Source organism: Phyllosticta capitalensis (assembly GCF_038381095.1).
Source record: "Phyllosticta capitalensis strain CBS 128856 chromosome Unknown BKA78scaffold_2, whole genome shotgun sequence".
NCBI lineage: Eukaryota > Fungi > Ascomycota > Dothideomycetes > Botryosphaeriales > Phyllostictaceae > Phyllosticta > Phyllosticta capitalensis.
The window spans coordinates 348,627-375,664 of record NW_027117440.1 but is presented as its reverse complement, the minus strand read 5'-3'; the positions used below and the strand labels follow the sequence as shown (position 1 = coordinate 375,664).

The following is a 27,038-nucleotide window of genomic DNA, read 5'->3' as shown; positions in this document are numbered from 1 at the left end:
GTACATCCGGCTTTTAAGACACAAGTTTGGCCCCAGGTACCAGAAAATGGATTTGGAGCACGAAGCCAAGATATGCGGTGCATTGTAATCCAAGTACGACGTTGCAGCTCTGCATGAATTCCAGCTCAGCCTTGCTCATTCATCGAAGGCTCCATCCTTGTCCGATGATTTCTTTTGGGCGAGAGGAGCATTTGCAATTGGTGTATCGATGATGACTTTTGCCAAACCACTTGGAAAAGACGTCTCGGTCCGGTGGAAGAGCCGAAAAATTGCTTTATTAGACATGAACAAAGTCGCTGTTCTGTGTAGCATAATGTAGCCTGGAACACATATCAAAAGGGGTGTATGGCAAGGCAGAAAGTGTGCCCTAGTCATAGTTGCACACCAAGGAGCAGGCTGGGGTAGCAAGAACCTAGGCTGAGGAACAGAAGTGGACGCAACGATGCCGATCTCAACCCGAAGGGCCAGCGCAAAAACAAGCCAAGTTGACTGCGGGCGCTAGCCTGAGCTGGGCTGATACCTCGAATGCGATCTGGAGTATATTGCCGGTAGTGTTGTGAGGAAGAAGGACAAGCGCATCTTCCACTGTGCTTGAGAAATAGTGGAGGTCGCCAATCAGGTGCTGGGATTGGTAAAATGGGGAGCTCTGGTCGATGCTTGGCTTAAGTAATCGACTGACTCGTGCAAGCCGGAAATCTCTCGACGAGCATCGGTGGCACAGTGGATCAACGCCATTGCCAATGCACTGTTCGTGGGGATTTCTGGAAACCTCATGCGTCGCGACAGGCTCTAGCACGCTCCGTTCGGTTGTTTGGAAGACTCAACAATGCGGAGGCAAAGATTGAGAGTACGTTTGGCGGAACTTTTTGAATCGTATTTGCTGAAGCTCTACAGGCCGCACAAGCTCAGAGCGTCTGCGCGTTCTGTGCCAGTCGTCTTGCGCGCGATGCTCCACGCCTTCCATCCTACGGCGCCGGCCCAATCCAGATTCGCGAGAACTCTAGGGTTGCGCAGCTGTCCAATCCCGACGCCACCAACAACTCCGAATCACCATCGTCGGATTCGCTTCGCAATCCTGCCAGCTCGCACGCCTCGCAAGCGTCACCTGCGCCTTCGGGGACGACACAACCGCCTCAAGCAGCTGCCAAGGATGAATCAGGCGACTTAGACTTCATGGACGCGGTGGGAGTGGGGAGAGGGTCTGCGGTGGCGAGCCAACAAGCTGGGAGCGAACAACCGCAGTCTTTGGCCAATTCGACACCACAAGCGGCAGCTTCAGCCTCTTCACGAATATCAGCTGGACGGAATCAAGGCGGCATAACGTCTGGCAATGCTGCACAAGAGGGACAAGGTCAAGGACAGTTGCCGGGCTCTTCAGCAGCAAAGGGTAAGACGAGAGCGCTAGATCTCGACAAGAACAGTTGTCCCTGGAATCAAGCGGACTGACAACGATCATAGAATTTCGACGGCCGCCCCCTTACATAAGTAAATTCAACAAGCTGCGAGAAGGACGGCGTATGGTTGCATACAACATGGCGGCGGAGCCACCTAAGGTTTCCAGATTTTGGGACCCGGAGAGTCCATCCTCGTGGTCACATTTAAAGACGAGAGGGAAAAAGCAGGATCAATGGACAGGGAATAAGTCAGGGGAGTCCCAGGAACAAGCGGCCGAACCAATGCGGGTGCTGAATCCTCTGAAAACGGGGACGACCGATCCCAAATCTTCGGCGCACGCCTCCCAAGACTTTGCGGATATATTGGCGCGATTAGGGTCGAAAACCCCTCAGCAAAAATCATCCGGACCTTCCAAACCAGCCCCGGCGCCCCCTGCAAATACAAGTGACCCCTCGGACATGTCATTTGCGGAGTACGATCTGAAGACTTCCGGGGACCAGCATGCAAGTCAGAGGGACGCTGCGCAAAGCGCTCAAAGTGCACCAGCAGAGAAAATTGAAGACTTTGGTTTTGCGAAAGCTCCATGGCCGACAAAATCAGCACCGGTCTTGGAACGAACACCACCTGAGTCTGATAAAACTTCTACAGCGCCAGCTGACTATCAAGATCCTTCTGACGGGTTTGACTTTGCCACAGCAAGTCCAGAACCACGGTCATCGTCAACAACGCAACAGGCGCCAGCAGTGCATGAAGCAGAGGCCAAGACTCCGGTCGTGGAAGATACCTCGGAAGGGTTTGATATTGCTGCAGCAAGTCCAGAACCAAGGTCAGCGACAACAACACAACCACCACCAGCAGCACCTGAAGCAGAAACCAAGTCTCCGGTGGTGGAAGATCTTTCGGAAAGATATGATCTTGCTACAGCAAGTCTAGAGTCAAGGTCAACGACGGGAACACAACAACCACCAACAGTACCAAAAGTAGAAACCAAGTCTCTGGTGGATGAGCACCATTCGGAAGAATTCGATTCTGCTGCACCAAGTCCAGAACCACAACCATCGACCGCAACACAACAAGCACCAGCAGTGCCCGAAGCGGAGAGCAAATCGCCAGCGTTGGTAGACTCTTCGGAAGAATTTGATTTTGCCGCAGCAAGTCCAAAGCCGAGGTCAACGTTGGCGACGCATCAAGCACCAGCAACAGCATTGCCTGAAGCAGAGGCCAAATCTCCAGTTTTGGAAGAGTACAAAGACCCTGCTGACGAGTTCGACTTTACTGCAACAGGATCAACTTCAAAACCTTTGTTGGCGCCCCAGGAAGCACCGACCCCGGTGGCCCCACCGAAGATTTTGGACGATTCTGATGACTTTGATTTTACAGCACCTCCGCAGACATCCAGGCCCGGTTTGGCGAAGCAGCCAGAAATCCGTGCGGAAGCCAAGCCTGCATCACAGAGCGGCGGTGCTACCCTCATGACGGCAGATGATTTTTTCGAAGATGATGGTTCACCTTCCCCTGAAAAAACAAGTTCAAGGCCCAAGGTTTCGTCTGGTGAAGAGACGTGGGCAGAAACCGCCGCTAGAAGAGCCAGGGAGCAGCCCCAAACGTACGAGGAACCAGTGTATAAGCCAGCACCAGCACCATCACCAGCGCCAAAGCGGGTACAATGGTCAGTGCCTGTTGAAGAGCCGCAGCGCAAGTCGAGGTCAAGCAGATTTGCAGAGGAAGAGGAGGAAGTCGACGACAGATCGCGCAAACGAAAAGGCAATAAATCTTCCAAGTTCAGCATGACCGAGTCTGATCTCGAAGGCGGCATGAAAGCGGAGGCCAAAGCCGAGCGGAAAAAGGCAAAGAGAAGGCAAGAACAGGAAGCGAAGAGGAGTGAGGTCGAAAAGCCGACTCTGCTTTATCTTCCCGAGTACATCAGCGTGTCCAACTTTGCAAACCTGTTGAAGGTCAGGTCCGATTCACTCCTCAAGAAAATGGCAGAGTTTGGATATGAAGATGTGCGTCCAGACGACATCCTCAATGCCGAGAACGCCGGCCTTATTGCTGCGGAATTCAACTTCGATCCCATCCCTCCTCTGCCAGAAGACATGGATCTTTACCCGACACCCGACCCCGAAGACAAGTCGACGCTTCCGCTGCGGCCCCCCGTCGTCACAATCATGGGTCACGTCGACCATGGAAAGACCACTCTTCTCGACTATTTGCGGAAGTCTTCTGTTGCGGCGTCGGAGTTTGGTGGCATCACGCAGCACATCGGTGCCTTCAACGTGGCGCTGTCTTCTGGAAAGACCATTACATTTTTGGATACCCCCGGTCACGCTGCATTCCTGAACATGAGACAGCGCGGAGCCAACGTCACGGATATCGTCATCCTGGTCGTAGCGGCCGATGATGGAGTCAAGGCGCAAACAGAAGAGGCCATCAAACATGCGCAGTCGGCTGGCGTGCCCATCATAGTTGCCATCAACAAGATTGATAGGGAGGGTGCCGATGTGCAGCGCGTCAAGCAGGATCTAGCTCGCCACGATCTCTACGTTGAAGACTTTGGTGGAGATATCCAAGCGATTCCAGTGTCCGGAAAGACGGGACAGGGGATGGAGGACCTGGAGGAAGCTACATCGCTACTCTCGGAAATCCTTGACCATCGGGCTGATCCGACTGGACCGGTGGAGGGCCACATCATCGAAGCCTCGACCAAGGAAAGAGGACGTGTTTCCACTCTACTCATCCGTCGCGGTACCTTGAAGGTGGGCGACATCATCGTGGCAGGCACAACCTTTGCCCGCGTGCGGACAATGCGAAATGAAGCTGGCGTGGAAGTGGACAGCGTCGGCCCTGGTATGCCAACGGAAATCGATGGTTGGCGTGGTCAGCCAGAAGCCGGAGACGAATTCCTCGAGGCGCCAGACGAGCAGCGGGCAAACGAAGCCATCGAATACCGCACCGTGACAAGAGAAAGGATCAAAATGGCCAAGGACATGGAGGTCATTGCCGAGTCCCGCAAACAAGAGCACGAGCGCCGCGAAAAGCAGGCATGGCGCGAGGAAGAAATCGCCAAGGCGACCAAAGCCGGCATCAAGAACCCAATCCAGTACGTCAACGAGCTGGAGAAGGCGGCCGAGAGCGATCCCGAAATCAAGCAAAAGCGCGAGGAGGTGCCGCTTGTGCTCAAGGCCGACGTGTCGGGCTCCGAGGAGGCCTGCCACGACTACATCATGACGGTCGGCAACAACGAAGTGTGTCCCAAGATTGCGCGGTCCGGCGTCGGCCCCGTCACCGAGTTCGACGTCGAATTCGCCTCGACCGCCAACGGCTACATCGTCGCCTTCAACGTCGAGATCCCCCAGCACATCCGCCGCCTCGCCGGCTACCACGGCGTCAAGTTCATCGAGAACAACGTCATCTACCGCCTCGTCGACGACATCAAGGCCGTCCTCGAGGAGCGCCTCCCGCCCCTCGTCACGCATAAGGTCACGGGCGAGGCCAAGATCCTCCAGACGTTCGAGATTGGCATCGGCGGCAGGAAGAAGCTGCGCATCGCCGGTTGCCGTGTTGAGAACGGTATGGTCAAGCGCACGAGCAAGGTCAAAGTCCTCCGCCGCAACGAGGTCATATATCAAGGTACGTCCAAGTGCAAGTTGCGAATACGTACTCTGGACAGCTCCCTAACATCTTTCTTACAGGAACCCTCTCGTCCCTCAAGAACGTCAAGCGCGACGTCTCTGAGATGCGCAAGGACACCGAGTGCGGCATCGGCTTCGACAACTGGTCCGACTTCCGCGAGGGCGATTCGATCCAATGCTACGAGGAGGTGTTCCAGAAGAGGTATCTGTAGGCTTCGACGCACATACACATCCCTATTCCCCCCTTGTAATTGTCTCCGAGCTGGCCGGGGCGCCACACAGATGCGCCAAGTACACATGCATACATGGCTGGTTGGTTGGTTTGCGCACGCCTTCAAAGCGCATGGTCACGTCTCACAATCTAGACCGGGTCGGCTGTTTGCATAGCGCAAAAAGATAGAGATAGACGATTCGAGCTGTCCAGCACGCAACGTGCGGACCAAGACTTTCGCTTTTTTCACTAGATGTACTTCACTAGATGTACTTTTGCATCCGAGAAATGTCGCTGGGACAGTAAGGGGCGCCTGTAAACATATAGTACATTCCCAATTAAGAAAGACAACTCCCCAGACTTGCAACCAAACGCCTGAAATGCCCATTCGCTCCCCTTCTTGGTGAGGCTGAAACGTGGATTATGTGGATGGTCGTGCCTTTATACTGCTTTGCGCAGCTTTGCGCCAGCCCAGAGGACCGGGGCGAGGTGTTTGGGTAGGTTGAACCCGAATAAGCTGACGAACCAGAGGATGGTGAAGACGACGACGGGCGAAAGGAGCAGCTCGGTGTGGTGCAAAAATGGGAGGGCTGGTAACGAGGAAGTCAGCGTCTGGTTCGATTTCCCGAAGTAGGCTTGAGCGCGTACCGTTGTAGCCCAGAAACGTGATGATGGAGTAGTATCCGAACGCCAGGAGATACAAAGAATTGCCAATCAGGGACGACACCCAGTAGTCGCGCGCAATGAGGGGCATGAAGAGGAATTGGATCACGTAGAGGAAAACCCACACGGGGAAGAATGCGCGTATCGAGACCTGGCGTGGCGAATGTCAGCTTTGTCCATCGTGCATCTGTTACGCGTGCTGAGCCTTACGTCAAAGCAGTACCCAAACTCCAACTGCTCTCCGTCGCCAGGCTGGACGAACAATCCTTGTCGCCGCCTTCCCGGCAGCCCAGGTACCCCAGGCCCTAGCAGCCTGCCCACCAGGAAGTATGATGCGGTTGCGACAACCAGAGACAGCCCGATGAAGTGCACAAAGACAAAGACGAGCATGATGCGCATGGTGCGGCCGAATCCGTCTGCGTATGCGAGGCCCCACGCCAGCGAGGTCAGGATCAGGAAGAAGGAGAGGAGGTATGTGAAGCTTGGGTCTGGCCGGTGCCATGTGTTCTTGGTTTCTGCGGGAGCAAATCAACTGTCAGACGCGGCGCGCGGAGGTGGTGGTAGAAAGATGTTTAACTCGGAGTTTCTTACGTTTCTGCGGCGCAAAGGTCAGCTTAATCCAACGAAGAATGAATATATCGACGTACGTGATAGTATATTGAGCGAAACACCTTCTTGGGAGCTATTATCAGGCTCATCATCTCCCATACCGCCATCTCAAAGTCCATCTGCGGGAACTTGAACAGCCGCTTGAAGAATCGAGGCATTTTGATTCCCTGGCGCCGATTACTCGGAACTGTTCCACCAAAGTTGCTCGAGGGACCGCCATGGCGAGGTAGCGATATCTGAGGGTTCATGTCGGCGGGAGGAGCTTCGAGGTCGGCTGGTGGTTGTTGGAGGGGATCAGAAGCCCATGCAAGACGGCGGACAAGGTCGACTTCAACAGTAAGCGGTCCCAATCACGACGTCGGCTTACGGGGCGACACGTCGAGCTCTTGGGGGCTAGTCTGGGGGTGTGGGAGGGGTACAGTAAGTTGCCGGGTGGTGGTGGAGTTGCGTATGGTGGAGGCAGCTCTGACGACGATCAAGGCCCCCAGCTGGGCGCCAAGAGCTTTGCGCGAGCTTTGAACTCCTCCGCCTTTCGACGTCCCTCAACCTTTCCGGACACACACCAGACCTTTACATCCACCAACTCCCACCGACCCTTCTCGCACCACCGACCCGTCTGACTCTGATTACGACTTTGCTACTTTCTAGCTTCGACGCAGACTAACACAGCCTGACTGACACCACGCGCGCGCGCAGGAGTCGCCCGCCGACGCCTTTCTCACCCCATCTCGCTACACGCTCGAGTCGCGCGCAATCATGGCCGACATGAGCGCCGAGATGGCCTTTCTGCAGTCGCTGCAGTCGGGCGAAGCCGGCGCGTACGGCGAGCAGCCACAGCAGACCGCGCCGCCCGTTGAGGACGACGACGAAGAAGACTACGATCCGTCCAACCTCATTCCCGATACTACGCCCTACGATCCTGAAGCTGTGCCTGAAGTTGCGCCCCAGTCGCCTGTGCAGCCGACGCCCTCGCAGCCCGCCTCCGAGGCGCCGTCGCGCGTCACATCCGCCAACCCCGACGCGAAGCAGCAAGTCAAGCCTCCTCGGACAATGGGTGGGTTTGTCGTTGATGATGAGGACGATGAGGAAGAGCCTCCAGTCTCGAAGCAAACGACGGCCCAAGGAGCTGTGGGATCAGAAAAGGGTTCTTCGCATACGCCAGAGCGTTCTGTTTCTCAGACTCCAGTCAATGCACTTCCTTCATCATCATCAAATGTACCAATACAAAACGCATCTGCTGCACAAGATCAGACTGGTGTTTCTGGTGTTTCTAATGGCGCTTCCAATGGTGCCGCCGCTCACACTGCTCCCGTCCCTACTGATTCCCCTTCAACTCTCAATCAGTCGCAGCAGATTCAGGCGGCAGCAATTCCGGCGCCTGGACAGGGCGCGCCGCAGACGGCTTTCGCGCCTTCGACCAAGGCCCGCCTGCCCCAAGATCGCATCGGCATTCTTGAAGACAGGGTCGCTGAAGACCCACGAGGTGACATCGAGTCGTGGTTGACCCTGATTGGCGAGTACCGGAGGCGAGACAAGCTCGAGGAGGCTCGCGCAACGTACCAGCGCTTCTTCAAGATTTTCCCCACCGCCGTGAGTTTACAGTGATGTTTGAGTAATAGGCTTGGCTGATGCAACAACAGGCCGAGCAATGGGTTGAATATGCGAACATGGAGTTGCAGGCTAACAACTTTTACGCCGTTGAGCGAATCTTCAATGAGTCTCTTCTTCAAGTCCCCCACTTGCAACTTTGGGCAACCTATTTGACCTACATCCGCCGCCGCAATAACCTGATCAATGACGTTACCGGAACTGCTCGCCAAACCATTTCTCAAGCGTACGAGTTTGTTCTCAGCAGCGTCGGCTTTGACAAGGACGCCGGTCAACTCTGGCAGGACTATGTCGAGTTTGTCGAGTCCGGCCCCGGAAACGTTGGTGGCAGCACGTGGCAGGATCAGCAAAAAATGGACTTGCTCCGCAAGGCGTACCAGCGAGCCATTTGTGTTCCGACGGATGCCGTCACGGCGCTCTGGAAGCAGTACGACCGTTTTGAGATGGGTCTTAACAAGGTGACGGTAGGCAATCCACACTTTGTCCAGAGGCATTCAATCGACTGACATTGATGAACGGTAGGGCCGCAAGTTCCTCCAGGAAAAGTCCCCGGCGTACATGACTGCAAGAAGCTCCATCGTTGCTCTGGAAAATATCACGAGGGACCTCAAGAGAACGACCCTCCCCAAGCTCCCACCCGCTCCCGGTTTCGATGGCGATAGTGAGTACGCAGCGCAAGTTGAAACCTGGAAAAAGTGGATTGCCTGGGAGAAGGAGGATCCCCTGGTATTGAAAGATGAAGACCAGGCCGCGTTCAAGAACAGAGTGATATTCGTCTACAAGCAGGCGTTGATGGCGCTCCGTTTCTGGCCGAGCATGTGGTACGAGGCTGCCGAGTTTTGCTTCCAGAACGGCATGGAAGCCGAGGGCAAAGAGTTTCTCGAAAAGGGATACGAGGCCAACCCGGAGAGTTGCTTGCTTGCCTTCAAGCGCGCCGACAGGGTCGAAATCACGACGGCAAACGAGGAAGGCGAGGATAGCATCATTCGCCGGGGCGAGCAAGTCCGAGAGCCGTACCAGAAGGTCCTTGATGCCCTCTATGCGCTTATTAAGAAGACGCAAGCGCGCGAGACGGAAATGATCAACCGGGTCAAGGAGACTGCCCAGCAGGCCGATGGCGCAGAGGACGACCAGGTGGACGATGACGACGACGATGCGGACGCGAGCCCTGCTTCAAGAGCAAAGGAGGCCGCTCTGCAGGCTCAGATTGATGCCATCAAGAAGGGCAATGAGGCTCAGATCAAGCTTCTGTCCCGAACCATTTCATTTGCATGGATCGCTCTCATCAGGGCCATGCGCAGAATTCAAGGCAAAGGCAAGCCGGGCGATAAGGTCGGTGGATTCAGGCAAGTCTTTGCCGACGCTCGCAAAGCCGGTCGCATTACTAGCGATGTTTACGTCGCAAGCGCTCTGATTGAGCATCATTGCTACAACGATCCGGCAGCAACCAAAATCCTGGAACGCGGCATGAAGCTCTTCCCTGATGACGAAGAGTTTGCTCTCGAGTACTTGAAGCACCTGATTGCTAAGAACGATATCACGAATGCCCGGGCGGTCTTCAAGACGACCGTCAGTAGGATGGCGCAGAAGCCCGAGACACTCCCCAAAGCCAAACCCATCTACGCATTCTTTCACGAATACGAATCTCATTACGGCGAGCTGAGCCAGATCCAAGAGCTTGAGAAGCGCATGGCCGAGCTCTTCCCTGAGGATCCGTCCCTCTCACACTTTTCGCGCCGCTACTCCAAGCCCACCTTCGACCCAACAGCGATCCGCCACATCATTTCTCCTCTCACACAGGCTCGACCCAAGCCTCCGCCTGCGCTTCATGATGCACAGCAGGTTCCACCGCAGCAGCCTGTCCAGCCGATTCCTCAGGCGCCACAGCAAGCTCTGCCCATCCAAACGCCGGCTGCTGTTGGCTCACCCCGTCCTCCTCCGATGCCAGCGCAGACGGTCCGCGATTCACCGAAGCGCCCCTTCCAACCCGACGACTCCGACAATGACTCGGTGCAGCCTCGCAAGTTGGCTCGTGGAGAGTCGCCCCTCAAGGGTGCAGCAGGTCGCCGTCTCGCAGCCCAAGGCAGAAACATTCAGCGTGACGGCTCTGTCAACCCGCAAGGTGGTGCCGGTGGTCCAGCAGCTCCGCTCCCTCGCGACATTACCTTCCTCCTCAGCATCATCCCGCCTGCGCACACGTACAACAGCGTGCGCTTTGTACCTGAACGAGTTGTCGACGTGCTGCGTTCCGTACAGCTGCCGCCCACCTGGCCACCACCACAGCGACCAGTGCCTCTTGGCTCCATAGGAGGAGCGCCCTTCCCCGGTCCGACACCTCAACCGCAGCAAGGCTTTCCCGGAGGTTTCGGCGGCATGGGTGGCGGCCCGCCGGCTTGGGGCCAGCAGCCGCCTGGAGGAATGAATGGTATTTACATTAACCCACAGTTTGCCGACACACCCTTTATTAATGGCGCCGCAGGTAACCCTTACTACCGCTAGTACCGGGGCAGAGACTCCTTATCGCCTGCCGTGCCGGGTCCCTACATTAGTCCCTATGGGCGAGGTGGCTTTAACTTCGACTGGCGAGGCGGGTATTGATTGGGTAAGGTGGAGCTCATTTCACTTGCACACGAGTGAGCGCGTTCTTCGCGCGGAGTGGAAGCATTGACGGGAATCAGCGGCGCCACAGGGCCGGTTTGCACTTGCACCCTTGGAGTCTTGGCTTGTCAAAGCTGCATTGATGAGGGTCTGAAGGAGCTTTCTCTGCAGCCCGGCATCCATCTTCCTTTTTGCGTTTTTCGTAACGGCGGGAGGAGTTCTCTTTCTTTTTCCACTTTTCTCATCGGCCATTGGAAAGCTGCACGGCGATCGATTCGAACACTGAAACCCAAAATGGAATAACAAAAGAAGACGGACACAGAGATAACCGGCTATTCTTCAAGATTGGGGGAGCAGAATGAACAGAGGGAGGCGTTTCCTTGCACACACACTCAGGGAGTTGCGTCATATGGCGAGGTTACTTTGCAGCTGCTCTTTCTTTTGGCCGGGGCCCAACAAGGCAGGCGCCCCGGCTTGTACATTATTCACAGAAAAAGCCAAAAGCTCTGAAGATATGGGATAGGGGAATACAAGGCCGCTCAAATTTCGACCCTCTTCTTTTTGTGAGAATCGTGAAGGTGGGAATGGAAGCGATTGTACGTATGTCGAGGTTGTGGAGAAGTGTGTGGAAAGTGCTGATTTGTAGGCCTCAGCCGCCCGGCGGCGTCTCTACGCTAATTCTGGCTCCAGACGAATTCGCGGTTTCTGCGTGGTTTTCTTGCGACGCTAACCTCCGTAAGACGCATTCGTCTTTGGTGTCTGTCTTCTTGCTGTATTCAAGGCATGCATAGAAACTATCCACCAGACTACATGGCTTCTTCTTCTTCCTCAGCATCAATGCCAACCAAATAGTGGGTTGCATTCGGCAGACCGCAGCCATGGCTTCTTTGAATGCCCTCTTCCTACACGGTCTGACGCTTCACCCGCCCTCTGTCGATTCCAGCAACACGCCTCCGTCAAATGTATGTCTGCCAACGCATTCCCTCTGTTTTCGCAGGACAGCCATGTAAGCGTAACTGACTGTACCTGTAGCCTGCCGACTTGGCTTCTAATTTCTCCATTTCATGCCTCATGCGCCTCGGTGCATAGCCCGTCCTGAGTATCCCCGCGACCTCTTTTGTCCGAGCGTAACGTCTGCCGCGCCCTGCCGCTTTGTGCGGTCTTACCAGAAGGTCCATCACGTCGATGATTTCTTCCGCTGGTTGCAGCCACGATGTGCGAGAGGAGCTGGCTTTCCATGCAGCCGTCCGCCCAGGTCGATGCGCTTTGTCCGGGCCGGCCTCTTCGTGGGTGGTTCCACCATTTGCATCTGCCCTTGCCAGCCTGCTGGTTCCCGTGGCCCTGCATCCTTTGTATGGGTCTCCTGCAGTGTTCCGGCTAGACATGAGCACTCCCGCTGCGTATGCCGGCAATCTGTCTTGGCCGCTGGCATGCAGCGTTTGCTACGCCAGCCAAATCTCCGTCGATGATGCCCGCCGCCTTGTCGGCCATCCCTTCACTTCAATCACAAATATCCAACTCTATCCCCGTAGGCGGCTTATTGGCTCCCGTCGGTGGGCATAGCGTGATCCCAACGGCTTCAGGGCTGAAGCACTAGCGGCTCGGGTGGCGTTCGCGTGGTGGGGGATCGCCCTGTCAGACCCTGGTCAGTTGTGCGCCCCAAGAAGCTTAATCAAACGTCAAACTTCTTGCTCTTCTCGCGTTGGCATCCGTACCTTTCCCCAACGTGCCCGGCCTGCGTACTCTCGCTGTGGAGGCGGTCCTCTTCATCCTCTGGTGATGCTGTCCCCTTCTTGAGGTGCCTCTTCTCGCTGCTGCCGCTCCGCCGTCGTATGGATTTGCCATGTCGATCTCCGCTGGACACGATCGCTCCTTGGGCAAGCTCTTGCGAATAGAGCTGGTCGTGATGTCCTCCCCGTTTGTCCGGTCGCTGGGCATGGTGTTGAGGTCGCCGCCTCCTGCCTCGAGATCGAGTTGTGTGGTGTGCTTGCCTGCGCAGTCGCCCTCCGTTACCGCTTCGTCCTTCGTCTTCATGTTGATGGCTGCCCGGCCTCATCATGCCTTGGTACTGCTGGCCCTCTTGATCAAATGAGTCCCCGTCTTGAGGAGCCTCAACTCCCTGTAGGTAGCTTCATGTAGGTATCTATCTCGTAGCCTTTCGTCCTCTATGGCTTAATTGATCTGTCCATTTCGTCCTGCTCTTCTTCTTGCTGCTGCTTCATTCCTCATACACAATCACCATGCCGAATCGCCCACCCCTCGTGCCTCCTCAATTTGGCTCCCGCCTATTTCGTCGACCGACCCGCGCGCCCACCCTCAGATTCACCCCTTCTCAATTGGGCAGTAGTCCCCTCGGCAGCCTTCGCGCAGACCGCGCAGTTCATGGGGTTTATAAACCCCCCCACCCATTCCTCCAGCCCGTCCTGAACCATCCCTCTTCAACTCCACTCCATCCTCCTCCAACCTTCAGCATCATCGCTCAACGATCCTCTTCAACACCAACGCACCCTTCCAACCCTCATCGCTCGACAGCTTTGCTGCCACGGTAAGTCCCTCACCCGCCTGCGGCCTTCTGAGTTGCCTGCCTTCACGGGAGGCACCGGATCACGCCTTGCCTGCCCTCACTCCATGTGCCTCTTGCTCGGACAGGCGCCAGCCTCGCATGCGTCCTCAGTGACCTCACTGAAGGTACCTCGTGGCTGGCTCTGCTTGGGTTTGGAGCCTGCCGACAATCACGCTCACTTGCTTTCTCGCCACCTCGGTGGTCTGGGCTTGCGAGTCTTCCGCCTCAGTCCCGTTGATCATCACTTGCAATCGATGCTGACCAGCTTCTGCGTACAGAAAAGTCTCGTGAATTCCATTTCACTTCACGCTTCGGCTGCCAAAAAGCTCCGCATCACATTCCCAAAAGTACCCCCAGCTTCACCGGTGAGTTGGATACCCAGATCAAGATCATTCGCGGCTCTTTCTGACTCTTTGACCAGGTTCGCAATGGCTGGTGCTTCCAGGCGTCGTGCTCAGGCGGAGCGTGAGGCTTCCGAGGCCGCCTCTGCGGCCACTTCTCGCAATGCCGCTTCCGTTCAGCAGGACCGCAGCCAGCGTCAGCCCACGGGCTCGTCGGCTGAGAGGTCCACTCCTCAGTCTTTGCCCAGGTTCGACGGCAACCGTGATCCGTCTCCCAACCGCGAGGTCAACATGTTGAACGTCAACTCGAAGCTTCTTGGTGACGCTGCCGGCTTCGCTGCTTGGTTCGCTCTTCGTGGTGTAAGTCCATTCTTACTTTTTCCTTTTTCCCTTTTTTTTTTTTTTTTTCTTCTTCCCCTTCAGTCACTTTCTTCATTGTTCCTTCATGTTGCTCTTCCTCTTCCACACATTTCCATCACACGTCTTGGTCTGTGCTCAGTCACCTTGCACTTGGGCTCGACTTTGTTTGGTCCATGTGCAAGTCGGCCGCGCGCATGACCCGCACTGTCGGTCTCAGCATGACCTGCGTCTGCGCTGCCTCCGCCCGTTGCCTGGGCCGCAAGGACCTCTCGCGACGGGGACAAAAGCAGCCAGACCTCTCCACTCTCTTCCGTCCCCATCCACACCAACAACACCCTTCTCGTCACTCTGTCTCTCTGTCCCACTCAATCTACCATACCACCCTTTCCAATCACGTCTTCATTCGTCAGCATGTCTTCAACTCAAACCAATGCCCTCCGCGTGGCGGCCGGTGACCACTACCGGGACAATCAAGAAGAGACTCGTGAGCCTAACTGGGTAAAGCTCGAGGTTCCTGCCGACATCCCGAAGCGCCCCGCCAAGCTCAACAGCCAGGGCAAGGAGATCAATGTCAAGTTGAACAACTTCAACGTCCTTTCGATGCCCAAGTCGGCCATCTACCAGTACGACGTAAGGTTCCTCCCCTCCACCGTTCCTCTTTCTCTTTCATCTCTGACATCTTGCAGGTCATCATCGGCTCGGGCACGGAGAAGCGTGGCCTGATCAAGGCCGTCTGGCACTCCGAGGGTGTCTTCAAGAAGCTCGGCAAGGGCTGGCTTTTCGACGGCAACCGCATCGCTTGGTCCATGGACAAGATCCCGGAGCAGGTCTTCCACGTCGACCTCGACGCTGAGAAGAAGCGCACCCTCCGCCCCGAGCACCAAGGCAAGAACCGCCACAGGGTCATTGTCAAGTGCACCAAGCAGGTGAACTTCAACTCGCTCAACCAGTACCTCAACAGTGGTATTGGCTTCGACAACAGTGTCACTGAGTAAGTCTTTGCGCAACCCATCACTGCTTACTACTGCTAACCTTTTCCCAGGGCCGTCCTTTTCATGGACCACCTCATGCGCGAGACCCCTTCCCGCAACCTCACTGCCATCAAGAAGTCCTTCTTCGCTAAGGGCCAAACCCGCATTGCGCTCGGCAACGGCATTGAGGCGTTCAAGGGTGTCTTCTCCTCCATCAGGATGACCACCACAGCTGCGAACAGGCCCACCCTTTCCGTCAACGTCGACGTCGCCAACGGCACGTTTTGGACCGCCCAGAAGCTCGGCGCCGCCCTTCAGCAGGTCTTGGAAATTCCCAACATCGGCGAGATGGCCAACAGGTTCAAGGAGGCGTCCAACAATTGGGACGCGTCCAAGATCAAGAGGGAGTGCAAGCGCATGGCCAAGCTGTCCGTTGAGGTGTTGCACCGCACGGATGAGAAGGGCATGAAGCCGGTCTACATCATCGACAAGATCTTGCCTCGCATGTCCCACGAGTACAAGATGGAGGTCACCGAGACGGACGCCGACGGCAACCGCGTCAAGAAGTTCGTCAAGATTGCCGACTACTTCTTCCACAAGTACAAGCTCAAGCTTGTCCCCAACATGCCGCTTGTCAAGATGACCAAGGCCTCGGTTGTCCTTCCGCTGGACGTCTGCTTCCTCATGGAGAACCAGCGCTACCCGTTCAAGCTCGGCGACAAGCAAACCGCCAACATGATCAAGTTTGCCGTCACTCCTCCCAACGATCGTTGGACCAGCATCCAGCGCGGTCTTGAGAAGCTCAACTGGCCTGCCGACCCGATCCTCAAGCAGTGGGGCCTCCAGATCGACACCAAGCCCGTCACGGTCAAGGCGCGCTCGCTTCCCGTTCCCAAGGTTGGCTTTGCCAACGGCGCCATCCAGGCCTCCGAGGCTGGTCAAGGCCGCTGGAAGCTGATCGGCAAGAAGTTCAAGGGCGCGACTCCAAAGCCGCTCACCTCTTGGGGCGTCATGGTCATGGGCGGCCGTGGCCAGCTTACCCCTCCCCAGATCCAGAAGTTCTTCCAGCAGTTCGTCACGGTCTACAGCAAGCACGGCGGCACGTTCAAGAACAAGGAGTCTCAGGTTCCTTGCCTCTTGAGCCAGTCTACTCCCGATCTCATGAAGACTGTTGAGCAGGCCTACAACGGCACCGGCAACAAGTTCAAGTTCCGCCCGGAGCTCATCTTCTTCGTCGTCCTCAACCGCGACCCCGACACCTACAACCGCATCAAGAAAATGGCCGAGTGCCGCTACGGTGTCGTCACCCAGTTCGTTCAGAGTGCCCACGTTGAGAAGAACTCCGACCAGTACATTTCCAACGTTTGCATGAAGGTCCACGCCAAGCTCGGCGGCTTCACCTCCCAGGCCGACGGGGCGTACGCCAACATCAAGAAGGTCAACAAGACCGCCGGCAAAATGATGTGCATCGGAGCCGACGTCTCCCACCCCGCCCCGGGCGCCATCAAGGACGGCACCGTTGGTTCTTACGCCGCCATGACCATGTCGCTCAACTCTGAGCTCACTCGCTACGCCGCCCAAGTCCAGACCAACGGCTTCCGCGTCGAGATGGTCACGACCTACAACATCAACAATTGCCTCGGCAAGATGGTCAGGCACTGGATGTCCAAGAACGAGAACAAGCTGCCCGACCAAGTCATCTACTTCCGCGACGGCGTCTCCGAGGGCCAGTACCCGGAGCTCATGAACCAAGAGTACAGGGACATCAAGGCCTTGTTCCGCGACATCGATCCCAAGAACAAGACCAAGTTCACCTTGATCGTCGCCAGCAAGCGCCACCACGTCCGCTTCTTCCCCGAGCGCGGTGATCGCAACGGCAACCCCTTCCCTGGCTGCTTGGTCGAGACTGGTGTCACCCACCCCTACCAGTTCGACTTCTACTTGGCCGCCCACTCTGCCATCAAGGGTACTGCCCGCCCCGTCCACTACACGGTTCTGCAGAACGAGATCGGCCTCAGCGCCGATGAGCTCCAGCAAATGATCTTCGAGCACTCGTTCCAGTACATCCGCTCCACCACTCCCGTCTCCATCCACCCTGCCGTCTACTACGCCCACTTGGCGTCGCAGCGTGCCCGCGCCCACGTCGACCTGATGGCGGGCAAGGCCAAGGATGGCAAGAAGGGTGTCGAGGGCTCCAAGAAGGACGAGAGCTCGCAGCTCAACACGCAGGCCAAGAAGCTTGCTTCGGCTGGCAAGGGCAAGGCGTCCTCGACCGAGGACAAGACCCCCACCGAGGTCTACCCTCTCCTCCCCATCAAGCCCGAGATTGCCTTCGAGATGTGGTACGTCTAAGGGCTGCCTCGGCATTCTCACGACTCGGCTCTGGTCGCGCACTCTGCGGCCTGCCCCTCGCTGCTTCTTGCAGCACCAACACAACTCACAAAACGACAAAAAAGAGGTGCGACACTGACTGACTGACACGGGAATGGGAGCAACCGACACTGCTTGCCCCAAGGACTTGACTGAAGAGGCGTGGTTGAGTGCGGAATTTGCGAGTGAGTGGGTGGATTGGTTGCTTTCACGGTGGTGGTCTGATTGATTGGTGGTTTCAGTAATTGGATTTGCTTCTCCAATCCAACGATTTCACGGGTAGATAAAAATGCATGATTGATTGCATCAAAAGAGCTCGGATTCGCTGCCTTGAATGTGTCTGTCGTGATACTGATGCGCAAGCCGCGCCGTGCGGCTTGCAAGCGGGCTGACTTTGCAGCTCCCCTCCCTTCATCCACTCCTCCCTCTGCTTTGCCTTTAAGATTTGCGCTCCGCCGCGCTGCGATCCTTGCTGACGAGAAGGAAGCAGGTCCTCGATGCCACCCTTGGATGGCTGCGCGGCGGCCTTGGTCTTGATACTGACTTCCATTGCAGGTGCGGACTTCCAAGCGACCGCTCCGCGACCGACCGAGCGCAATCTTTCTATCAGTTCATCCTTCCGTACATCGAAGGACCAGGGACGAGGGACGACAAGGCACATGGAGTTGGGGCAGCAAAGAAAGAACAGAGGCGAAAGCAAAAGAGGAGGCAGCAGCTGCGAAAGGGTTGGAGTCCAGGGCTGAAGACTGTCGGGGTCTGATGGCGACGGGGAAAAAGTGCGTGGCTGCGGCTGCGACTCGCGCTGCGGCATGGCGAGAGGTAAGCAGAGAGAGAGAGACGCAGATGAGCTGTTGGGAGGGCAGGAAAGGGAATGGGAGGGCCCTTTGACGTGGCTCGATGGGTTGGGAGGGGAGAGGCGCCAAAAGAAGGAAGATGAGGACGCTGGGGGTGGATTGATTGGGATTGGGAGATGGGGAGGGAGAGGACAAGAGAGAGGCAAAGAGTATTGGAAGGGGGAGGGGAAGGGGGTTCAAAGGAAGCATGGCGCGAGGAGGTTTGCTTCAACGGTAATGGTGACGACGATGGCGATGGGGACGGTAAAGGCGACGTCAAAGGCAAAGGCGAAGACGACAGCGGCATCCCTGACTGACGGACAGACAGACAAGCGAACAGCAGAGTCAGAAAATCAATCGACCAACGGAACAAAAGCAGCGAGCGCCTCGGTACAGGCGCGCTCACACTATTGGATTGAAGCCGCAGATGAAGCGGCAAGCGGGGAGTCTTCCTGCGACAAGCAACGCGGAGACAGAAGAGAAGGGCTACGGCGGGTCTTGTGCGAGAGGGAGAGATGGCCGGGGCCGGGCGGAGGATGGATGGATTGACGGTGGATTGAGTACTGTGGGAAGGAAGAAGAAGAGCAGGGAGAGAGGGAGAGCGGAAGGACAGCAGCGCAAAGTGATCGATAGGACGACAGCGATGTTGTGTTGGGACTTTGGACGCGACGGGACAGTGCGAGAGAGGGACGGGGAGAAGAAAAGAGAGGGCAGTTCAGAAGACGACCATGACACTATGGCGAGGAGAGAGTGGGAGAGGGAGATTGAGCATGAGCGCGAGCTTCGGCGTTTGCGGCTTCATCTTGTACACCACTACCGGCGCAGCCTTTTGACCAAGGGGAGAGGTGGAGACATTTTGCAAGGGGAGGCAGGCAGCTGGCTGGCTGTACGGAGCGATGGGGAGGATACGGATGGAGAAAAGGCTGGCGTGCGGATGCTCGAGTGGTCAAGCTTTGCGGCCCACAAAGACCTCACAGGAAAGATTGACTTTGACTTGCCTCGTGTAGGGGGGAGGGTGGATGCGGAGAGATGGATAGGTGCGGTACTTGCGGGGATGGGGATTTGCTCACTGGGGGCGAAAGCGGTCGCGGCTACGGGTCTGTGGCCAACTCAAGTGATTGGGATAGATGCAGCGATGTGATAGTCTTCTTAGAAGAGCTGGTGGTCTACCCAGAGGGAGAGCAGGAGAAAAGGGGGAAGGCAGAGGGAGGGCACGGACGGAGGCGAAACACCAAGGTTCGTGACTCCTTTTGTGGTTTGAGCGATTGGCGAGGCGAGGTTGTGAGGGCCGGCTTGATACAGGAGCTGGACGTGGCAAGTGGGAGATCAAAGTGTGGCAGTAGGATGAAGATAATCACTGTCCATTTACTCCAGACTCCTCCGCGTGGCCATTAGCAATTTCTCTCCTCACATCCCAATCTTGGACAAAAGACACCCCTCCGCGCCCCAGTACTCCTCAAATCTCGTTCACTACATTCGACACAACCTTTGATGGACCGTCACCGAACGAATATTTCTTCGCCAGATCTTTCTTCGGCAAATCTTTCTTCTTCCTCCAGTAAGCCTCAGGTGATTCCGACGTGAACGAAGGCTTCCTGTCCTGCGTCGGGCTCGCCCACATCAGTATCTTGGTCGCAAGCACGGGATGTTCAGTGAGCAGAGTCGTGCTCAAAATCAGATGCTGCTTCAACGATGCCAGCTTCGTAGCCGCGTACCAGAAGACGAGGTTGCGTAGCGGGTACTCGTACCCTACCCTCTCGGGCAGTCAGTTGTGCAAGAGGAGCAGCACGTCGCAAATCTCGTCATTCGACGGCGGATGCGCCGAGTTAAGGGTGTCGGAAAATGCAGCGAAAATGGCTTCCTGGAACTTTTTGGCCTCCAGTCTGTCGGCCATGCAGTACAGATTGGCCCACACGATGAACTGCGACCTCAAGGGAGATTTTTCTTTGAGCACAGCCTTGCCCTTGTACAGATACTTGAGGAAGACGAAGAAATGGGTAGGATCCTCGTCGCAGTCCTCGATCTCGCCCGTGTGCGCTTCTCTGAACTGCCCCTTGAGTTGTTTCTGGAATTTGTCCGAGGCGCGGCAGAGCAGTCCTTCGTGCACGAAGAAGCTGTTCTTGTGGCCGACCACGACTTTGATAGTTCGCGATTTCAAGATGCTGGATATGCTTTGTCAATCTTGGAGCGAGGGGGTTTGCAAGGACGTGGCACACTCTGAAAATTCGTCTGCAATCACTGGCTCTTCCAGCCAGTCTCCATCGGGTATGATAATCTGGGTTGGCTGGGTCTGAATAGGAGAGATCTCTGTGAGAGAGTCGTCTTCAGAATCATCGCCATAGACGTAAGGCTCCAAGGCCTTGCTGGAAGGTTTTCTCTTTCTTTTCAACGACATTGTTGATGACATTGTTGAGGGAGCGGGAATAGAGAGGTCATGTTTACGAAGAGGAATACTACACAACGCGTTGTGGGGATGAGGACGGGTTATATTCGCGTTTAAGGTTCATGCTTGCAGCACTCTCCCACTTTGCTTTGACAGGCGAAATCCGGTCACTTCCAAGGCTTGGTAGCGATAGTCAAGGCATACCCGAAACACCACATAGGCAAGACTCATGGGCAGGAGCACAAAAGATGAGGGAGGCAGCTTCATTTGATTCATCCGGAGCTAGAGATCCAGGGAGCATTCATTCACGGTCCCTCAAAACGCGTATAGAGAAAGCAGCTGCAGCAGTATCGCTTGCCGCGAGCTTAGCCACTAGACTTTGTTCCATTTTCGTGAATACACACCAGCCACTCCAACCTCGCGATAACATCCAGCAAATCAAAAGCGGATCCAGTTTCTGGGGAACCAGCGTTGACTCATCCCTTGTCTTCCCTGTCGCCGGACGGTTGAAGCCGGAGGCCAGAACCCTGTCAAAACCTTCGCCCCTGGTCGACTTCTGTCGACGCTTCCCTTTTCAGATGACCGTTGCGCTAGCGTCCGCTGAAGTCGAAAACTTCAAGTTTTCCTGGCGATGTTATTAACACAATTGAAAGATTGACAGGCAGAAGTTGTGCTTACAAGGATTTGTCGTTGGCTCCAGTAGCACGTAGACTTTCAGCTCTCTAGCCAGCTCAGGCAAGCCTGTTTGTTGAATGACACATGTCTCCAGTAAAGGCGAGTCGCTCCTCTACCCGCGCTGACTAGGTCATAGTTGTCGTAGAATGGTTCAGAATCAATCTCCGTCCCCTCTGCTGGACATTGCGCAAAATCATAGGTTCTGCCATCCAATATTGGCTGGACGATGACCACTTTCAAGTAGCGCTTCTCCTCCAGCCACTGAAACAATTTGTCGATGCGAAAATACCGACCCTCTTCCTGTAGCGCCGTGTAAAGCGCGTAATCATGTCCTTTATCGACGTCAAAGAAGACAGGGTAGACTTCGCGTCGAAGGAATCGAAGGATATGGGCGAAAAGGTCCGGATCAGCGTCGATAAAGATCGAGCCGTCAGATTGCACGTTGTGGGCCCAGCGCGATGACAGAAGCGCTTCAAAATATGGGGAACCAGAACGAAGCGTGTCGCGCGTAGTGACGAAGCGCCGCGTACAGACTTGAAGGGTTATGGGGCCATCGGAGATTGAGAGCTCACAAGGAGCCTTCTTGTCGTCGCCAGCATCGGAAGAGGGTTGGACGGTGCTAGGTGCCATCGTTTCAAGTTTTCTGAGGAAGTTTAGGTCAACGAACATGCGTGCAGGAGGTGGAATCGTTTATTTATGTCTGGCGGGTCTCCGCGTGCTTCTATTCCGGGAACAAACTATGTGGTTTGATAAGGTTGGCTTACCTTTGACTGCACGTTGGCTTTTGAACAAATGAAAGGGTTGAGTTGCATTTTTGCGACGACTGTACGGAGCTGCTGACGGAGGTTTCGTATGTATTTGTCTCTTGGAGGCTTTGTTTCCTCGGAAATACAAGTCGAAAATGTGGAAGCCTCAGGCTAAGTTCCATGAGCTTCTTCCCTCTGCATCCGTCCTTCGACAACTTACCAGTATCAGCTTTGTGGACCGCTTTCTTGCAGGTGACCAAGACAGTCGCAAACTGTTTCTTGTCCATGTCCCGAGCACCCTTTTTGGCGGCTGCCGAGTCGCAGAGTTGGCCGCACTTGGTAGGGTCTTCATTGTGGGCTGGAATGTCCCTCGGACAGATGCGTAGGTCCTTGGTAACCCAGGACACGTGATGCTCGACGACTGCATCTCCCGAGAACGACATTGTCGAAAACCCCTTCTCATGAAGTTGGTCCAGCACGTGGAAGCTATGCTTCACTGTAATGGCGGCAAAGTACTTCTTGTGCTCCAGCCAGTTATGCAACTCTTCAACTCCAAAGTACGCGGCCGCCTCTTTCAGCTCCGCCACAAAGTCCAAGTCGAAACCTTCGTTGACGCCCTTGAAGCAAGTCGGGAGGTGTCCACTGCGAAGAAAGTTGATGATGTGACGGAAGATTTTGGGGTCCCAATCGATGAAGTATGATCCGTCTTGAAGCATGTTCCCATCCCAGCGGCCGGACAGGAGCGATTGGAAGAAGACTGCCTGGGAGAGGATATCTTTCAAAACAACGAACTTGTCACCGCCGACATTGAGAGTGATGAAGGCTTCGGAGGCCAGGACGGGAGAGGCGGCTATTTCCTTCGACAAGCGCTTTGACGAGGACATCGTGGCGGTTGATGGTCTCACGCCGAGCAGCAGTGCTGATGAAACGTGGAGCGGAGAGAGTGCTGGTGTTTATAGGGAAGGTGGTCGCGCACAGTTGCTGTAAGTCAATCAACCAACCAACATAAAGACGCTTTGCCTCTTGCCTTGATTACTCAGGCCACAAATTCCACATCACAGAGCCTTCAAACATCTTCATCTTCCCAAACAAGTGCAAACATGGCCCTCTCTATTTTTTGCGGCTCAAATCAGTAGTTTCTCGACCGCCTCTCGTGCGACTGGACTTGCGTGGCGCTGACAAAATTGGGAACGGCAGGAGACTAAGAAAACAGATTGAAAGGATTACATGCTTACGGCGTTCCACGCCTGTCCTCATCTAAATCCAACATCTTTCCGCGCACGCCGCCACTTTCTGGTCACCAAGATATTGTGGTCGCGTTTGCGAACATCTCGATTTTCCGGTGGCTCGCAGAGCTTGTCGTTAAAAACGGCCTTCTTTCTTCCTGACAACAACAACCGCCGGGGCAATGACTTGTTTGGATGCCACACTGCCGCTCTCTTCGGCCGCCTTCTTACACGCATTCCCGCAAGCAAATACCGAGCCTTCAACATGCACAGCAATGCCGCGTGGGCAGACAGGAACATCCTTGGCAACCCACGAAACGTGATGCTGAACGGATTCATCACCGGGGTACAAGCTAGTCGCAAAGTCTTTGAGCTGGAACTCAGTGGTCGTCGTCATGACCTTTACGGCCTCGAGGTACTGCTTCTGAGTTGTCGCGGTACGCCTAACCCCCCAACCAACAAATGACGTCGCAGGTGACTGTACCCGTTCTACTTCCACCAGTAATTTAGTCGCGAGTAAAATGGACAACCAAGCAAACAAGTTTTCCACAAAACGAGCGGCGATTCCAGTGGGTGCTGGCACCAATCCTGCTAATCCACGACACATTCGAGCGAGACACCTAGTTTCAGAAGCGTGCCTTTCCCAAATCGGCATTTTCTGATCCCCTGGAATGTGCATCAGCCCCAAGTGGTGTTTCTCGCTCTTGTTGACCTGAAGATAAAACGCTGCAAGAAATCGGATTTGTTGATGCCAATTATCAACACGACAGCGTTCCAACAAAATTGACGGCGCTAACAACCCGAACCAGGCCAAAAGAGTGCTGCAATGCCATGGAGTCTTCAAGTGCCAACGCCTGCCACGCAAACCAACCAACCAACCGACCAACCAACCGACCTACCTACCAACCTCCAAGTATCTCCCGCGCCTTTACTGTAATCCTGGCAGAAGCGGTAGAGAGAATGGTGACACACTCTCAGCTGGCAGGCAGGCTACGGGCGGACGACACTTCCCAGTTGAAAACTAATGAGGAGGGGGTTTTTGGAAATTCTGCGGTGGTGGGAACCTTTCTTGGTGAACAGCTCCACGCGGTAAGTCAATCAGCATGTTGGGTTGAAGGCTGGAATTATGGAACGGCGCGCGATAGCGTCCTGGTGTTGGAGGACGGGGAGGAGGAGCAAGAGGAATGGGCTCATGGTAAGGTAATAACACAAACGTGGGCGCGCCTGGAACCATTGGCGACATCAGATACGGATGTTGATTTCCAGGTTGCAAATGACCGGGTTGAGTTTGACCTGGTAGAAGAATGCCAGGTCGAGGATGCATGTGCTGACTTGGGGGTGGCATGTGCGGACGAGGTGGTTGCATTTGAGGCTGGAAGACTGGAGCGCTACCGTTCATCGAAGGCATCGACCTTGCACCAGGATCGGTGGACTGTTGGAGTTTGACGGCGCTGTTGCCATGATGTTGGACTGCGTTTACAGATTGGGCTGCGTTCACAGATTGGACTGCGTTTCCAGATTGGACTGCGTGTGCTGTTTGGCCATTGAGAGAAACGGCTTGCGGATTTTGTTGCTTTTGGCTGATGGGAGATCGTTGGGTGGAGCTCTGGACCGACTGGACTGGGCCACTTGAGTCCTGTTTACCCTTATCTTCAGATTCCACCTCCTCTTTCTTTTCGCTGGGACCACTGCTCAGATCTGACAGGGTGGCTTTGAGAGGACTCTGAAAGGCGGGAGTGGGTGATTGAATTTCTCGCCAGAAGTGCGGACGGCGGGGGGCCCCGGGGTCAGATGCCCTCCTTGTACCACCTAGAGAATGATTGGCCGCTTCGTAGAATTCAGGTGGATGCTCTGCGTCGTGATTTTCTCGTATTTCGCGGCTCATCTTTTCAAGCGATTCTTTGTGCTGCCGTAGCAATTCTTTGTATTCGGAACGGGACATTTTGCTGTAGAGAGTGGGCTCATTGTCCTCATCGGAGCTCTCCCTTATGATTTCAGCCAAACCATTCTTTTCTGGGTCTTCTTGGGAGATGGGACTGCCATTTCTGTCTGATCGGCCAGGTTTGACACCCAACGGACGCTGCCGGGTCTCGGGAGACGGTGATGTTGTCATGTCACTCTCTGAACTTCCTTCCCAGAAGTGCCCCCGTGTCTTGGGGGAGGGTGTTTGTGGAGAAATCGTTCCAATTACCCTGAATGACTGCTGCATGGAAGCTGGGTAGTGCGGAAGCGAGGTAATGGGACCAGGTGTGAGAGGATGGGGTGATCTGACTGCCGAACCAGGCAAACGAACAAATATCAGAGGGCCAGCATCACTCCTGGGAGATTCTGGAGATGGTGCAGGTGCTTCCGCATCGAATATTCTGTGGACGTCGCGCTCGTCTGATCTTGGGTTGCCATCTGGGAAACGCCGCCAAGTCCTGGGGGAGGGTGTTCTTGGAGCACTCTCGTTCGATTCCTGAATGTCTGATGGGAATGGCGTTGGTACTTTTGCTTCGCGTATTTCGTATTCGTCCAAGAGACGCAAGGTCTGATCAAAGGAGTGCCGCCGCTTCCTGGATAAGAACGTTGGTGGAGTAGTTTTCTTTTCGCTCTTTTGAATCATTGGCGAATGTGGAGCTTGTGCCTTTGGTTGATTGGCTTTCTTCTTTTCCTTTTTACTCAGCACCTTGTCCCATCCACTTCCATCATCCTCTACAATTGGTTGGCCTGGTGCTGTAGGTTTGGTGTTGCGTTGTGGTTCAGGCTCCTCCATTTTCGAATCTTCTTCCTCAACAAGAGTCTCATCGGAGCCCCATGACACTCGTCTCTCACGCTCAGCCTCAGTGTTGGAATTCACCTCGGATTGAAGCTCGAGATCAGTCGCTTCAGACCCAGACTTGGAATCAGCTTCCATCGAAGGCAGTGGGGGTCGTCTTCGAGCCCTGCCCCTCTGTTCCTTGTATTCCCTCAGCTTCTTCTCGACCCTCGCCCTTTGTTTCTTCTTCCCTGCTTTTTTCCTCTTGCCTGACCTGACCTGCAACGACTCTTCTTCGCTTTCATCTTCCGTCTCTTCCATTACCCAGCCGTCTTCTTGGTCCTCGCAATCCGTTTGTTCCTCAGGCAACGTATCGCCCTCGCCCTTGCCCTCGCCTTCGTCTACCGTCTCTCGCAGTGGTCCTTCCTCTTGTGTTTCCAAGTAATTCAATAGATCAAAAACGAATGACTTGTCTCTGGCGCTCTCCCAAATGCCTTTGCCAATAATCATCCGCCAATGCTCATCCACCGTCTTACATCCCCGAGGCTCCGCACTGTGAAATCTCTGCATGAGGAGGTCCCTAAAGTCTATTGGATGCAAATATTCCTCGATTGCAGGGGAACGTTTGTCCCAGTTCGGCGGTGCTTTGTTGAACTCGCCCAAGGTCTTTGCAGAGCCTTCATAGTCGATAGTTACGTCGTCCAGGGATCGAAATCTCGTCAGCCATGGGTAAAGGTCCATGTGCAAGATGGTGTCTCGTTCGGGAGTGGGAGTGTTAATGTCGTTGAAGTCGGCGTAATTCTGGAGTAATATGCGAAGGCAGCCTCTTTCAGACAGGGAGCCGAGCGGTGCCCAGTCCTTTATTAGATGTGAAAGGTAAGTGTATGGAAAGGAGTGGAGCGAGTTGCGGCCGGGGTAGAAAGAAGGACGCTGATGGCGAACAATGCGCCGACTAGCAATAGTGGTTTGGTGCATGGCGGCGTTTGATGAGAAAGATTGGAATTGAAGAATGAGTCGTGCGTGGAGCTGAAGACTCCTGAAGATGACCGCAAAAAACGCTGTCAGATTTCATGGGGGTACGTTGCCCGCGTGTTGGTTGCGCGGGCAGGTGACAGCC

The 27,038-nt window shown here is 55.2% G+C and overlaps 9 protein-coding genes across 9 annotated transcripts; 3 read left to right on the top strand and 6 right to left on the bottom strand.

Moving 5' to 3' along the window:
* Positions 1-3,377: 3,377 nt before the first annotated feature.
* BKA78DRAFT_329713 (uncharacterized protein) lies at positions 3,378-5,239 on the top strand (the record flags this gene model as incomplete). The annotated part of the gene is made up of 2 exons (XM_066889692.1): positions 3,378-5,025; positions 5,088-5,239. The coding sequence occupies 2 exons, from the start codon at positions 3,378-3,380 to the stop codon at positions 5,237-5,239; spliced, it is 1,800 nt and encodes a 599-aa protein (XP_066747345.1).
* A 440-nt stretch (positions 5,240-5,679) lies between these two features.
* On the bottom strand, positions 5,680-6,668 carry BKA78DRAFT_246100 (UNC-50; the record flags this gene model as incomplete). Its single annotated transcript, XM_066884183.1, has 4 exons — positions 5,680-5,828; positions 5,887-6,052; positions 6,112-6,416; positions 6,545-6,668. The coding sequence occupies 4 exons, from the start codon at positions 6,666-6,668 to the stop codon at positions 5,680-5,682; spliced, it is 744 nt and encodes a 247-aa protein (XP_066747344.1).
* Positions 6,669-7,266: 598 nt separating this feature from the next.
* On the top strand, positions 7,267-10,617 carry BKA78DRAFT_292183 (uncharacterized protein; the record flags this gene model as incomplete). The annotated part of the gene is made up of 3 exons (XM_066886014.1): positions 7,267-8,100; positions 8,151-8,582; positions 8,641-10,617. 3 exons carry the CDS (start codon positions 7,267-7,269, stop codon positions 10,615-10,617), a joined length of 3,243 nt encoding a protein of 1,080 aa, XP_066747343.1.
* A 3,090-nt stretch (positions 10,618-13,707) lies between these two features.
* On the top strand, positions 13,708-17,633 carry BKA78DRAFT_376813 (Piwi domain-containing protein; the record flags this gene model as incomplete). The annotated part of the gene is made up of 4 exons (XM_066892845.1): positions 13,708-13,980; positions 14,485-14,610; positions 14,667-14,971; positions 15,023-17,633. 4 exons carry the CDS (start codon positions 13,708-13,710, stop codon positions 17,301-17,303), a joined length of 2,985 nt encoding a protein of 994 aa, XP_066747342.1. The 3' UTR covers positions 17,304-17,633.
* Positions 17,634-19,518: 1,885 nt separating this feature from the next.
* Positions 19,519-20,549, bottom strand: BKA78DRAFT_376812 (uncharacterized protein; the record flags this gene model as incomplete). Its single annotated transcript, XM_066892844.1, has 3 exons — positions 19,519-19,910; positions 19,944-20,316; positions 20,371-20,549. 3 exons carry the CDS (start codon positions 20,547-20,549, stop codon positions 19,611-19,613), a joined length of 852 nt encoding a protein of 283 aa, XP_066747341.1. The 3' UTR covers positions 19,519-19,610.
* Positions 20,550-20,983: 434 nt separating this feature from the next.
* BKA78DRAFT_340689 (uncharacterized protein) lies at positions 20,984-22,011 on the bottom strand. Its single transcript, XM_066890330.1, has 2 exons — positions 21,216-22,011; positions 20,984-21,162 (listed from the first exon to the last, which is right to left on the bottom strand). Exon 1 carries the CDS (start codon positions 21,879-21,881, stop codon positions 21,252-21,254), a length of 630 nt encoding a protein of 209 aa, XP_066747340.1. The 5' UTR covers positions 21,882-22,011; the 3' UTR covers positions 20,984-21,162; positions 21,216-21,251.
* BKA78DRAFT_364373 (uncharacterized protein) lies at positions 21,973-22,981 on the bottom strand (the record flags this gene model as incomplete). The annotated part of the gene is made up of 1 exon (XM_066892520.1): positions 21,973-22,981. The coding sequence occupies exon 1, from the start codon at positions 22,840-22,842 to the stop codon at positions 21,973-21,975; it is 870 nt and encodes a 289-aa protein (XP_066747339.1). The 5' UTR covers positions 22,843-22,981.
* Positions 22,982-23,060: 79 nt separating this feature from the next.
* Positions 23,061-23,839, bottom strand: BKA78DRAFT_364371 (uncharacterized protein; the record flags this gene model as incomplete). The annotated part of the gene is made up of 1 exon (XM_066892519.1): positions 23,061-23,839. The coding sequence occupies one exon, from the start codon at positions 23,837-23,839 to the stop codon at positions 23,321-23,323; it is 519 nt and encodes a 172-aa protein (XP_066747338.1). The 3' UTR covers positions 23,061-23,320.
* Positions 23,840-24,205: 366 nt separating this feature from the next.
* Positions 24,206-26,896, bottom strand: BKA78DRAFT_292176 (uncharacterized protein; the record flags this gene model as incomplete). Its single annotated transcript, XM_066886013.1, has 1 exon — positions 24,206-26,896. The coding sequence occupies one exon, from the start codon at positions 26,894-26,896 to the stop codon at positions 24,206-24,208; it is 2,691 nt and encodes an 896-aa protein (XP_066747337.1).
* Between the last annotated feature and the right edge of the window lie 142 nt (positions 26,897-27,038).

Coding starts and splice junctions, on each gene's coding strand:
- BKA78DRAFT_340689 (XM_066890330.1), bottom strand. CDS start 21,881: ATGTTCGTTGACCTAAACTTCCTCAGAAAACTTGAAACGATGGCACCT.